This window comes from Dipodomys merriami, unplaced genomic scaffold, assembly GCF_024711535.1.
Source record: "Dipodomys merriami isolate MVZ:Mamm:240054 unplaced genomic scaffold, mDipMer1.0.p SCAF_13, whole genome shotgun sequence".
In the NCBI taxonomy this organism is placed as follows: domain Eukaryota; kingdom Metazoa; phylum Chordata; class Mammalia; order Rodentia; family Heteromyidae; genus Dipodomys; species Dipodomys merriami.
Window position 1 is genome coordinate 38,960,980 of NW_027202604.1, and position 14,588 is coordinate 38,975,567.

The 14,588-nt window shown below is 52.5% G+C and overlaps 1 protein-coding gene across 4 annotated transcripts in view; it reads left to right on the plus strand.

The window, feature by feature from the left end:
* LOC138824824 (peroxisome proliferator-activated receptor gamma) overlaps window positions 1-13,653 on the plus strand; it is a 107,323-nt gene extending 93,670 nt beyond the window's left edge. For all 4 annotated transcript variants that reach the window (XM_070019164.1, XM_070019165.1, XM_070019166.1 and 1 more), the window contains one exon: window positions 13,200-13,653. In XM_070019164.1, coding sequence (XP_069875265.1) covers window positions 13,200-13,447 — 248 coding nt within the window. In that variant the 3' untranslated portion in view covers window positions 13,448-13,653. The remainder of the gene's footprint in view (window positions 1-13,199) is intronic.
* The last annotated feature ends 935 nt before the right edge of the window (window positions 13,654-14,588 follow it).

Sequence of the window (14,588 nt, forward strand, 5' to 3'; positions counted from 1 at the left end):
ATTGCCACGACCCACACAGAACCCCATCCATAGGTTTCTGCCAAAGGAACGCTGGGGGAAGTTCTCCCCAGGCTCATTTCTTCTCTCCCTCGTGGTATTCCCTCCCCCCAACCCTGGCTGATATCTGCCCCCTTTTCATTTTTCTTCGAGCTCTTTTTCCTTTCCTTCTCCAAGAAAGCCAATGTAACCTTGAGTTCCTTGAAGTCTTGATGTGGAGCGCTTAGCTTTCCCTGGTGGTCTGTGCAGCATGGAGAAGGCACCGCTAAGCATCTGGGTCCCCTTGGGCTCCCATCCCTCCACCAGCTCTGAACTGTGGTCCCACATCAGGGAGGGAGGTGCGTGTGTCAGCTGACCTCTGCCTCTTTGCACGAGAGCCCTCCCCTCTCTCTCCTGTCTCCTCGCCCTTCCCCCCCCCCCCAAGCCAGGAATAAGCTGAATGATTTGGCAGTTTGTAGAAATGTTAACCTTGCAAGTACATGATCTAATTCACTAAGCCAGCGCCAAAAGTCAGGCTCCATACCAGCCATTACTTCCATTTGCCACGCTCACGTGTCTAAATAGCATCAGAGGAAGTTTTGCTCTCATCCTTGAATACAGGGTTTGAAATGGTGGGGTCTCATGTTGAAATTGACTTCTGGTGAGCTTTTGCTGTGGACTCTGCCCTGTGCCTCTGTTTGTGGAAATTGGCTTGTGATGGGAGGGGAGAAGCAAGTATTGACTAGTCAAGAGATAGTTCCATAAATAACGTGATGGGATTTAATTTCATGTTTCAATGACTGGGTCTAAGTCATCCTGGTTTATGAAAGTTAAAAATGGTGCCATTGAAATGCAGATACTGTATAAACAACTTCCTTTTAGCCATAAACTGTCTTTATAATAGCCAAAAGTCCCACAGAGTGGACTGCTCTGTGTGTGTGTGTGTGTGTTTGTGTGTGTGTGTGTGTGTGTGTGTGTGTGTGTGTGTATTATGGTGTGGATGCTGGTTCTCAGAGTCTGGGCACTGTCCCTGAGCTTTTTGCTCAAGGCCAGTACTTTATTACTTGAACCACAACCTCACTTCTGGCTTTTTGGTGGTTAACTGGAGATAATCTCAGAAACTTCCCAGCCCAGGCTGGCTTTCAACCAGGATTCTCAGATCTCAGCCTCCTGAGGAGCTAGGATTGCAGGCAGGAGCCATGGGCGCCCAGCCATAAATGCCTTTTATCTGTACTTACAATGAAAAGAGAAAATAAAAAACCACCCTGTGAAATATTTCTAAAAACGATTTGCCATCGACCGATTCCTACATCTTCAAAGCCAGAACCTTCCTAGCCAACGTTTGCTTTTGTAGATGAAGTCTAAACATAGAGACAGATAAGAAAGAACGGACTGGAGGCCGTGTTTGCTCAGCTCACAGGGATGCAGGCCTCGTCTTTACTCAGAGAAGCTGATGAGGTGCAGGCCAGGGAAAGAGATGCCCGATCGTGGTGGCCCATGGAGCGCCATGTCCACTCGGATCTCATCAGCAGATGCTGAGATCCACAGCCTACCCTGGGCCTTTTCCCAAGAAGCCATGATTGTCCACTTTTTTTTTCTTATCCTAGAAATTCAGAAAGGGAAAACCTTCATGTATGTAAGAGGCTCTGCTCCAGAAAATGAATTTCTGCGATGCATAGCATGACTTATCTTCCATTTGCTGGGAAGTAAGTCTATGGTTGTTTGAGTGGCTTCAGGAAGTTCCTCTGAGAATCACACTGGAGTTCTACGGTGGCGGAGGTGGGAGCTGTGGGACAGGAGGGTGGGGGGCTGGGACACTCGGAGTGGGGGGGTCCTTCGATTTTTAGATGAAAGTCATGATTTGACCAACTCAGTGTTTGCTGGGGAAATTGGCATCGCTCCCCTAAGCTGGGTGTTGTTCAACTGCACCCTTCGAAACAACTCATTTGACCTGGCCTCAGATCTGACCTGTGTCACTCCCCCACCCCCACCCCCCCGCACACACACACCAGGCACCCATTAGCTCCCAAAGGCAGCTTGTCGAGAAAGATAACCTCGTTGGTTCTGAAGTGCTCTCCTCATTCTGCTCTGAGCTTTGGGTGGGGGAGGGAGGAGGGCCGCGAGGATTCAACTACAGCAAAGAACAAGAGCGCTGCACACCCTCAGCCGGCACCCGTGACTATGGTCTGCGCGTGCGCAGTGCACCCAATGTGCCCCCTGCCTTTATCATCACCCCCTGGGACAGAGGGGAGACTTCAGCATTTGGCTGAGGTCTAATAACTAGGGAGCCCGGAACCAGGATGAAAGCTAGGTGTCCTCACAGCCACGGGCGCTGCCCCGTCCCCTCTGCCTTCCCTCTCCCGTCCTCCCCCCCTCCCCACCACCCTCCCAGCCTGCGGGGGAGGCTCAGGGAACCACCTCCAGCAAGAGGATGTGTGCAGCTGGCGCCACGGCCTTGCGCCAGCCCCTAGCCGGCGGGGCCCGACTCTGCCCAGCGGCCAGTGCCAAGCGCAGAGCTCAGGAAAGCTGACAAACCAACCCCAGGGTAGGCCGAGCGGCAGGGACCCCCCCCCCCCCGCAAGCGTGCGGTGCCGAAGTAAAGAAAAGTGGAGGCCAGGTCCAGCTGGAACCCTGCGGCAGGAAAGGGCTCTTCTCGTTAATTCAAAACAGTTTGGAATCCATTTCAGCTCTCCCTTAACTTCCAAGACGCGAGGGAGGAAGCTCCCTGGATTTTACAGTGTATTTTTCGCGGCACGCGGCCATGGCCGTCTGAATGACTGAGAGGCCGCGGTCACCGTCACCGCGGCTGCCGCCGACGGCCAGTCGCCACGCCCGCCCCTCTGGAGGCTGGCTCGCGGCACCCATCACCACCACAGTCCTCCTTCTTTGCCCCAGCCCCTGTCCGAGGTGGTTCTGGAAAGTTCTGGAAGGTGTTGCATGAGGCCAGCCCTCTGAAGGTCCCTGGGGGCTCAGCCACGGACCATGACCACATTGTGGGTGCGAGGATGGGCCTGCTTGTTCACTTGCTAGAATTAAAGCAGAATGATGTCCAGAATACATGAATACATTCTTCTTGGAAGAATACTAGAAATCTCGTGATCACGGCTACCATTTGTGGATCAGGTCACTGAGCCCCTAGATGGGGAAATCAGAAATGTATAGAGATGATGGCACCTGCCCAAGGTTGTAGAGTGACTAATTGATGAGATGCAAGTTCAGACCCAGGCGTCTGGGACTTCAAAGTCAATGCCCCTGTGCCCAACACTGAGCATGGTGCCGGGGGGGGGGGCTCACGTGCCCCCAGTTCAAGCCCCAGTACTGGAAAAAAAAATCAACCATTAGATTCTACCTTGCCTCTATGTGCAGTGGTTCACACCAGTAATCCCAGCTACCCAGATGGTTGAGATCTGGAGGATCCTGGTTTGATACCTGCCTGGACAGAAATGTTTGCTAGACCCAATCTCCAAAATAACCAGCACAAAGCAGGACTGGGGGTGTGATTCAAATGGTTGAGTGCCAGCCAAGCAGGCACATACCCTAAGTTCAAATCCCAATGTACCCCAAAAAATAAAAGGTTCAGGTTATGGTTTGGGTATATCGCTCATTAATCTTGTCTTCACGGACTTAAGTCCTTTGGCTTTGAACTGTGCTGGGCCCAGGGCCAGCAACAAGGCCCAACACTGCTGATGGGGTTCTTGACTCAGCCAGCCAGCCAGCACCTGGACCAAATCCAGGACACAGTGGCGTTGTTTGCAGAACTCTCCATGAAAATGAGCGGTAAACTTTAAATAGCTAAGTAAACACATTGCCACCTAATCAGATACCATCTCATACCAGGTCCTGAGTAAATAAGAGGCTGCAGGAAAGGGTAGAGGTGGACACTTAGGACTGCTGACACCGTCCACCGAGTGCGTTCATCTCATCCTGCCTGGACAGACCACCCAGGAGCATGGCCGTGGACTGCCAGCCCTCTGTCCTTGTCCCCCTGCTCCCAGCTCTAAAATGCCAAGTGACAGTCTTCCGTGTCCCCGCTGCTGCTGCTGCGTGCCCAGGCCGCGCGTGCTCAGCCCAGTGGCTCATGATGGTGTTGGGGAAGCCCAGCTCAGGGACTCAGCTCACCCGGCCTGTGGCCCGGCCTCCTTGGGCATTCAAGAAGAAATCAGAAAGATTGGAAAACATAGGCAATAAGCCAGCATGTGTGTGTATGTGTGTGTGCACGTGTGTGCGTGCATGCATGTGCGTGCTTGCGTGTGCGTGTGCTTGCCTGCCCGCACACACGTGCTCAGTGCCGGGGATTGAACCCAGGCCTCCTGTGTGCTGAGCACGTGCTTCTCACCCAGTTCCTGCCCAGTCCCCACCCCAGCCTCCCCCCACCACACACACAGCTAAATATTGAACTTCCTGCTCCACACAGTGCTGGGTGCCAGACCTCGGGCCCAGCCTCTGTGAGGCCGGTGGCTTTTTCTGACTCCTCCCGAGATACTGGGAATAAGCACCGCCCTCTGACTTCTCTTGGGCAGGACAAGTAGGGTGATGGCAGGGGTGAGATGGGGGAACCCCAGCCTGAGGCGTAGGGAGGAAGAGAGTCCACAGGGTTCTGCGCAGTGACTCACTCGGAATCATCTAGAAATGTCTCATTCATAACCTTATGCACTGGGTATGACTGGGGAGGGGTACGTGTATGAGCTCTCCACTGATACCCCAATACTAAAACCTAGGGAGCCAGGATGGGGGGGTGATGCGCCTGGAGTCATCTGACAGATGGGGACATGTGTGTACCCCCAAAAGAGAGCGACTGCATGCGCAGGCCTTGTCCCTGACAGAGCATAGAAAGTGCCGGCTCTGCCTGCCCTGGCCCTCCCCCGGGGCTCCTCTGGGTGAGCCAGCAAACCCTGGAGTTGGGGCACAGACACCCTAAGATGGAAAGCCAAACTGCCCAGTCGCCATCCCGCACCCTCCCGCCGCTCGCTGTTCAGAGCACTTTAAGGTTAGGGCTCTGGTTACACTCTGGGTGACCCCAGGCTGCCCTTCATGGAAGGGCCCCATTCGCTGGTCCCCTGCAGGGGAGGACGGAGGCCCCAGGGTGCCCACATCAGGCCTGGGCTTCCGGGAGGCAGGGCTGGGTGGCGGAGCTCTGGGATGAGCTGATGGGGGTCCAGCGCCCCCCCCACCCCCCCTGCGGCTCCTGAGCCCTGCGATTGTGGATAATCACTCACCCCCCGGCCTTCCTTCACTTATCCATGCCAGTGCAGTACCAGTGTGCGGCCTCTGGCGCCCGGCCTAGGACGCGGTGTTCAGCGCGAGGTAAATGCCGATTTCTGCCCTCCCTGCCAGGGCCATAGAATGGGCAGTAGCCCCAATCCCGGCTGCCAGTCAAAGGGCTGGAAATTCCACCAGGCGCTCTCCTGATCCTCCCCCCTCCTCAGTGTAAGGCCCCTGGGGAGACGCTAATCCCTTTATCAGGCAGCACTTGAAGGGGATTAGTTGTGGATTGAGAACAAACCCACTGGGGGAGAGATTCTGGGGGAGGAGGTGTAAAACCACTGCCTGCCCCCCACCAAGGATGCGGCCTGGGCTGGGCTGGAGGCCCGTGGGGTACCTGCTCCGACTCCGGTGCCTCTGGGGCGGGGTGTGCATGGAGCTCCGTTCTCTACCCCAGGTTCCCCCTCCAGGGGAAAGAGAAGCGCTGGGAGGGGGTGCCAGGCATGGTGCCCCGCCTCTGTTTGCCCAGTCTGGCCTAGGCCCCCTGCCCCGGGCTTTCCCCTCGGCTCCCCCTTCCCTAGCTCAGCATAGCAGAGCTTTAAGCTCTGTGGTGTCCCGTCGACCCTTCTCTTCCCACTTCCTTCGGCGTCCTCCAGCTCTAGCCCCGTTCATTTCCAGTCTGGATCTAGCCAGTTCTGGGCGCGGAAGGAGCAGGTGGGTCAGGAAGGGGGTCTGCAGGCTACAGGCCCTGAGAAAATGGAACGCTGAGTGACTACAACAGCCAGGCCCTCACCCTGAGGGCCGGGACGGAGGGACACCAGCACTTCCCAGGGCTGGGTCCTGGGTTGTACTTTGGGAGATGGGGTCAACTAATGTGGACCCGCCCCTGCGTGCGCAGATACAAAATGATTGGCTGGGTTTGGTTTCATGGTGGTGTTCCCCTCCCACTGTCTTAGCTAAATTCTTTATAACTATACATAGTTGTTATCAGACACAGACAGAGAACGCTTTGATTCCCGTGTGGCCATTGCCAAATAGGGGAAGTGTGGGGTGTTTACCTGAGTAACTGCGGGAGGCCAGACCACCAATAACAGAGCTGTGTGCATCATGTGCACGCTCATGCATGCTGTGTACATGCACATGCTTGCACACGCGCACACACCACACGTGCACACACACACACACACACACACACACACACACACACACACACACACCACGCATACAGAGTCTCTGCACAGCCTTGGCCAGAGCCTTGGGCCTCTCTCAGTCCTCCTCAAACCTCCCTGGGTACTTCTCAGGCCTCAGCATAGGGCAGGCTCACCCTGCTAGTGCTCCTAATAAATCCTCCTCAAGGATCAGAAAGGAGGGGGGCAAAAAATCTACAAGAGCTGAGAAAGAAAGAAAAGGCTGAAAATAAAAGAGAGCAATGAAGGGAGGAAGAGCAGCAGCAATAGAAAGATACACACACACAAAGCCAAGAGAATGGAGCATGAACGGCCATGCTCTGTAGATTAGCTCTTTAATCCTCAGGACAGCATGGGGAGTTCAATCGCTCATTCTCCTTTATGCTCACCTGTGCTGTGGCTGTTGTTCTGACGCTCCAGAGCCCTGTGCATGCTTGGCAGGCACCCTGCCTCCAAGCCAAGCCCCCCCCCAACCCCTCATTGAAGATGGAGTCTTGCCTTCCTGTTTTCTGGTCTGAAGCAGTACTCTCGCCTGAGCCTTGCAAGTAGCTGGGGCTATAGCTCCAGCCACTGCACCACCATGCCTAGCCAAACTCCATTTTTATTTTATTTCTTTTAATGAGAGAAAACTGAAATACAGAGACGTGAAGGGACTTGCCCAAAGCTAGCCCAGGAGTAGGTTGCCATGTTGGGATCCCAGATACCTCTGTAGACCAGTGCCACTTGCCACTGGTTGAACATCCAAGTCACCTGGAGCTTTTGCAGCTCTTGAAGGCTGGGTGATAGTGGCTCACACCTGTAATCCTCGCTATTCAGGAGGCTGAGATCTGAGGATGGCGGTTTGAAGCCAGCCTGAGCAGGAAAGCCTCAAAGACTCTTAACTCCAATTAACCACCCAAGAGCCAGAATTTGGTGCTGTGGCTCAACCTTTAGGGCACCAGCCTGGAGCAAAAGAAGCTCAGGTGCAGTGCCCAGATCCTGAGTTCAAGCCCCAGGACTAGCAGGTCACACCCCAGTCTTAGGGACAGGACCCACACATGCGATTGTGTTTGTTCTCCCCAGATTGTGACGATCGATCGCATGGCAGGCCCAGCTCAGTGCAGCCTGCAGCCTGCAGAGAACTTGGGCAGAAGGTTCCTTCCTAGAGGAAGGCTGGGGCAAGAACTGCTGTGGCCAGGTCACTTCGGTCTCTTTGCTGTCCTCACCCTCTGTCCAAAGCTCACCATGATTCTGACCATCAGATGGGGAAATCCCCCCTTCCCCTCCAGAGGCCCTAGCCTTATTTCTCTAAGAAAGTAGTAACTTTTGTGAGTACCACGGCTTTGCTTGTTTTTGTTTGGTGACTGTTCTTGTGACACAGTAAAGGGCCATACAATGAGGGAAAGGAGAGAGGAAGCGTAAAAGGAAGCTCAACTGCAATTGAGTGCTGACTGGTGGTAGCCCCTCTTCCTGCTCCGTTCACTCCAAACCTGCACTGACTTCCTTCGTGGGTTATAGGCCATCCCCGCCGCCCGGACAAACAGACTTTCTCTTCTACACACAGTAGGTGAAGTCCGCCTCAGGTCAGGCTATATCAAGGCCAGTGGGGAAGGAGGAGAAAGGCCAGGATGGTGGCTCTCAGAGCAGAGACAAAATGAGCCCTGTTGGGGGTGCTTCCTCCCCTCTCCATCAGGGGAGTCCGTTGTAGTGAGCTGGGAAGCCTGACGCAACCTGGCGCTTGCAATGGCCTGCCTGCCCCAGTGGGCAGGTCCAGGGTGGGGAGTGAGGCCGCATTTCAGATAAGCTGAACACTCAACGCAGAACCAGATCTGGGCAAGATAGAAGCTTTGGAGACCTGCTCAGAACCAGCAGCTCGCCCTAATCAATCCCAGGGCTACGCCAAGGAGACCGGAAAGGTTTATTTCCCAATTCTTCACAGCCAGGGGAGTCAGGAAGGAGTCATTGACTCCAGCCTCCCAGCGCGCATGAGTCAACAGGCGCCGCCCCCAGAGGGCTGCTGGGCTGCCTGGCCTTGACCTCGGCGGCTGCAGGCTCTCCTCCTACCTGGGAAAGGTGCAGGGAGAAGGTGGGCCGCCCTGCTTGCAGGGGCGTGGAGGGGGAGAGGACGCAGGGCCGCGCTGGTGTGGAGAAGGAGCGTGGAGAGGGAAGCGGGAAGGAAGGGCGGCCTGGAGAGGGGGCCTCTGCCCTTGACCTGACACCTTTGAGGCCTGGTTTTCGGCGTTGATCTGAACTAAGCCATTTGTTCTCAATGTTCATCTATAAGCCTGTTAATACACTTTTCCAATCCAATTCCTGAGGGCCCCCCCCCCGCCCACTGCGTACTAGAGGGAGTACATAAATTGAATTTGGGAATGCGGGATTTTGAGGGAGCTCGTCTGTGCACAGAGCCTGCACTCGGTGGAGCCCTGAGTGGCAGCGCCCCGATCTGGAGCTGGGGGAGGATCAGGAAGGAGGATCCTATCTCCTGCACTCCCTCCTTCCCCGAATGCGCTCCCTCACCGCCCAGGCTCCGTCGGGGGATGGTGGGAATGGTCCACAAATGATCTAACTTGTCACTAGAGAGAAAATAGCCCGAATCTGTGGCCCCGGCGTCTCAGCCCCTCAGCCAAACATCATCCATCACATCATAAACGCTCACTTGCCAAAGAGGGGGTTGAAAATCCAAACCAGATCCTCTCCCTGTTCTCCAGCGCACTGCACCGTGGGGCCAAGTTTCCAGCGAGCACAGTCATTGCCGTGGGGGCGTGGGGGGTCGGAGTCTGATAAGGGAGACCTCCTAGATTTCACATGATGACTTTGGCAGCATTCACCACCCCCCATCCCGGGGCTGCTTAAAAGACAGGGCAAGGAGCAGAGGCCAGGGGAGCCGGGCACCCACTTCCCACCTGGTGGGCCTGGCCCCACCAGCACGAACTCACAGGGCCACCGACCGGCCTTTGAAATCACCAGCATGGTTAAGCTAGGGACCACGGGAATCCAGCTTTCCTTGAACCCCCAATGGGTCCTTCCTGGGAAAGGTGCCGGGCTGGAGCTGCAGGCCAGGCCTACACATTTTGTTTCCTTCTCATCATCTGACTTTTTTTATTCTTTTGCTGATGATTCCAAAATTAAATGCTGAAATGTTTAAAAAAAAAAAAAAAAGAAAAAGAAAGATACTTCATTTGACCCATGGAGGTCGGGGGAGAAGTCAGAGGAGGGGGGGGAGAAATCAGAGCAAATGCAGTAATGAAGTTAGTTTAGGGGTGTGTGGAGCTCTGAAAATCCGCCCCCCTGCCACCCCACCCCCGGGACCCTCGGGCTTCTCTGTGGCTCTCTTGAGCCTGGCCTCGTGACTAAAGATGACAGGCGTGTGCGCCCTGCAGTCCACCCGAGACTTCCCCGCGGCTTTGCCTCCAGGCCTGACAATTGGGCTTTTCCAGGCAGGGCGCTTGGCCAGACTAAGCTTGTCTCTCTAACTCATCCAGCCAAAGGCTTCCTCTGGGTCCCGGTGGCTCAGGACACAGCCTCTGCTCCCACGCCTGTACTAGCCAACAGGGGAGGGAGGCAGGGAGGCAGGGAGTCCGAGCCTGCGGGCTTCCATCCTGACTACAGCTTTGCTCTCCACAAAACTCACCCTTTCCTCTGAGACTTCATTCCTTCTCCATCCCCCCCCCCACCTTTGTGAACAGTGAGAGGACAAAGTCAGGTTTCCTCAGACCCCTCGCTCGCTCCTTAAGTAGACTCCAGCATGGTTACGATTGGGGTGTTTATCGCATCCCTCCATCAGAAGAAGGAGATGGGGAGGAGACGGGAGAAGAGGAAGGAGCCAAGGTGGATGGAACACAGACCCAGGTTCGAAACCATGCCTGTGGCCACCGTGCAAAAGGAAAACAGGGAAGCAGGCATCATGCAAGAGGTCACTGAGGAGCTTGGAACAGAAGTACCTCAAAACGATAGATAGACACAGAGCGCCAGCCAGGGCGAGAAGAGCTCCCAGGGATACTTAAAGTAAGGCAGAGAGAACTGTGTGGAGAAGGGGAAGGAAGGGGGAGGGAGAGCCACAGGGGGGAGCTAATCCTTGAAGTCAAAGCAGGCCCCCACAGGCCTTCAGGAGGAAACCTAACACTCCTAACTTCACGCAGCCCAGCCCTTAAGCACCAAATCCAAAACTCTTTGCTTGTATAACTCAGATTAAAGATGAAATAACAAGATTTGTAAGAGGCTATTTAGATGGAGCAAGGAGCGATGGATTTATCAAAGCCCGGCAGGTGAAACCAGTGTTCTTCAGAGGAAAGACCTGGAGCCCCCAGTGCATTGATTTAGGAAGCAGGACACCCCAAAGCGAAAGAGCTACCTTCCACCTTTCTGGAGTTCCTGAACTAAGAATTTAGTAAAAGGCGAAAGATTTATACGATCTGAAGAGAAACCAGAGTATTGAACTAAGAATTTAGGAAGGGGGAAAAAAAACCTAAAACTTGTTTCTTATTTTATGTTTTTAGGAGAGTTATATAAATTGGAAGCAAAATACAATTCTCTAAAGTTGATTGATAAAATCAAAAGATCTATTTTTTAAGAAAGAAAAATAATATGACCATCAGACTTTTAAATGAGAAAACACACAATTAAAAAGCATTAAAGCCAGGCGCCAGTGGCACACGCGTGTAATCCCAACTACTCAGAAGGCTGAGATCTAAGGATCACAATTTGAAGCCAGCCGAGGAAGGAGAAGTCCATAAGATTCTTCTCTCCAATTCATCACCAATAAAGCTGGACATGGAGCTGTGACTCAAGTGGTAGAGTTCTAGCCGTAAGCAAAAGAAAAAAAAAGCTCAGAGATAGCACTCAGGTCCAGGCTGGCACACACACAGAAAGCAAAGGTAGGGGCAGAAGGATTTTGAGTTCAAGACTAGCCCAGGAAAAAACAGCAGGAACAAAAACAAAATAAACCTACCCAAAGTACACTGCATGGAATCATCACAATGAAACACCCATGTGCTATCAAAGCATACTAGTAAGAAGCTCAAAAAAGAAGTAAATAAATAAATAAAAATGACAGTGGTGGATTGCTTCCTAGTAAGTGCAAGGCCCTGGGTTCAGGCTACAGTAGCATTAAAAATAAAATATCCAGGCACTGGTGGCTCACACCTGTCATCCTAGGTACTCAGGAGGCTGAGATCTGAGGATCATGGTTCAAAGTCAGCCCAGGCAGGAAAGTCCATGAGACTCTTATTTCCAATTAACCGGAAGTAGCGCTGTGACTCAAGTAGTAGAGGCTCACCTTGAGCTGAAGAGCTCAGGGACAGTGCCCAGGCCCAGAGTTCAGGCCCCGCAACCGACATAAAAACAAATAAATGAATAACTTTAAAAAATTTCAAAACAATATAGATAGATAGATCTCCTTAAGCTAAGGGACATAAATAATAGATTCTTGATGATAAAAGAAAATATCATATACAACTTTATTCCAGTATAAATTACAAAAATTCCCAGGACTCAGGAGGCTGAAGAAGGATCTCAGCATTCAAGGCTGGCCTGGCCTATATAGAAAGATCTGTCCTCAAAGTGCCAAGATAATAATTTACTACTCCAAGTTTATAGGATTTGGGGAGCCTGAATGGATCTGAATCCATGGAAGGAAAATGAGAGGTAGTGCAGGGTTTATCGCAAGGTGAGATGGTACTGCAGAGGAATTCCAAGAAACGCACAAGGAGCAGGTGGCGAGCCCGGAGAATTGGAGCAGGACCGTCCAGCTCCGGTACACACAGCTAGTTAATACTTCCACCAGCAAAAGATGCCACAGAAATAGAGCCCTCTGGACCAACAGCAGCTACAAAATAGAAAAACCCTAAATGAAATATTAACAAATGAGTACCAAGGTACCAGGAAACCGATGGCTACACCTCACTCTGCTAGGTTTTAAGATAAAGCCGTATCTCTTCAGATACCCTATCTCTCTCATGAGAGAAATGTTAAAAGCCTTTGATAAAATTCAACCAACAACTCCTCTCTAAAACAAATTGAAAACTTTAGAATTCTTGGAAAGCCAGGAGTGAACCCTATTTACCATAATCTCTAGCAAACAGCAGTACTGGGGGTAAACAATTGGAAAGGTTTCCTTCCACAGGAGGCGTGAAACTCGTGTCACGCCAGTGTGGTGGGACCTGCGTACGTCCCAGCTACTGGGGAAGATGAGGAAAGAGGATGGCGGAGGATCCTTGGAGCCCAGCAGTTCAGAGCCAGAGAGCCTGAACAACGCCGTGTGTGTGTTTATGCATGTACGCGTGTGCGCATGCACCCATGAATGCTTGCATGCGTGTGTAGAGATCGGTGAACACTACCTGCAGTCTCCCCACTTAGAAGAAATCACTGTTAACATATTGGCTGGGACAGGAGTCCTTCCAAACCATAGCAGTCTTTAAAAACTACTTTATTGTATTGAAAGTGCAATATTCTATATTGAGAGAGAGAGAAAAAAAAAAAGACAAAGCCATTTTAAAAAAAAGTGTCTTTGTCAGTTCATCCCACCGACGAGCTGGAGTTGGAGGTAGACTCACCGAGGACAGGCTGGCCCTGGAGTGTGGAGCACCAGCCACAGAGTCAGTCCCAGAGGGAGCACTGAGACTCTTGCCTTCAGTTCTGTCCCCCAACTTTTTACCTGTTTGTGGCTCTCACCCCACCTCCTCGCTGTGTTTGTGAAGCAGAGCAGAGGGCAGGTATAGCCCAGTGGTATCGGCCTGCCTGCGCCCAGCAGGTGCAAAGGCCCTGGGCGCCACACACAGGTGTGCGACCTGGAGCCGCCCAGGCCCACAGAGCACCCGACTGACCCTCCTGTTGTGGTTTCCGATTTTCCCCCAGACCGGCCGGGCCTGCTGAACGTGAAGCCTATTGAGGACATCCAGGACAGCCTGCTGCAGGCGCTGGAGCTGCAGCTGAAGCTGAACCACCCCGAGTCCTCCCAGCTGTTTGCCAAGCTGCTGCAGAAAATGACGGACCTCAGACAGATCGTCACGGAGCACGTGCAGCTGCTGCACGTCATCAAGAAGACGGAGACGGACATGAGCCTCCACCCACTGCTGCAGGAGATCTACAAGGACCTGTACTAGCCCGCAGGAGGCTGGGCTGGGCAACAACGCCCCACTTCCACTTGCACTATTATCTCCAGCCAAAACAAATCCGACACCTAAGAAATTTACTGTGAACAAAAGCATTAAAAGCGGAAGGTTTTAGAATATGATCTATTTTATGCATATTGTTTATAAAGATACCTTTACAATTTACTTTTAATATTAAAAATTACCATGCTATGAAACTGAGGAGAGTCTTGGAAAACTGTGTCTGGTGTGTTTCTCCCCCCACCAACCCCCTACCCCACATCCTGCCCTCCCCAGGGGCTTCTTTTGGTTCCTTCCTCCCTTCTTTCTTGGCCATTTAAAAAAATATGAATGGAAGCTGGGCGCCAGTGGCTCATGCCTGTCATCCTAGCTACTCAGGAGGCTGAGATCTGAGGATCACGGTTCAAAGCCAACCTGGGCAGGAAAGTCCGAGAGACTCTGATCTCCAATAAACCACTCAGAAAACCAGAAGTGGTGCAGTGGCTCAAGTGGTAGAGCACTTGCCTGGAGCTGAAGAGCTGAGGGACAGCGCCCAGGCCCAGAGTTCAAGTCCCACAACCCCCCCCCAAAAAAATATATATGGATATATATATATATATATGAATGGAACTACTGATAGACTTTGTTCTCTATGAATTATTTTCTTTCTTTACTCACAACTTTTATAAACTCCCTGTCTGCCTTAATCACAACTAAGAGAGGGAAGGAAACTTTAGACCAAAGGGGCTCAAGCAGAGTTTGACGGTCATTTGTACTGTTGGGCTTGCCGAGACTTCCATCCTTTCCCGCAGTGCTGAGGTTCCTCCTCACCACCGGCAGCCTGTCGGTGCACAGCCCGCGGTGCCCGTGGGCTTGTTCCCAAGGTGTGGAGTTGAGGTCCCTGATAAAAACGCATGCATTAGCCTGACACTTCCTGGGTGCTTCAATGAACAGTCTTCTTTTTTCTTTTTCTTTTTATCAGTCCTGGGGCTTGAACTCAGGACCCCAGTGCTATCTCTAAGCTTCTTTTTGCTCAAGGCTAGCGCTCTACCACTTGAGCCACAGCACCACTTCTGGCTTTATCTGAGTAGTTTATTAGAGATAAGAGTCTCTCGGACTTCCCTGCCTGAACTGACTTCAAGCCCTGATCCTC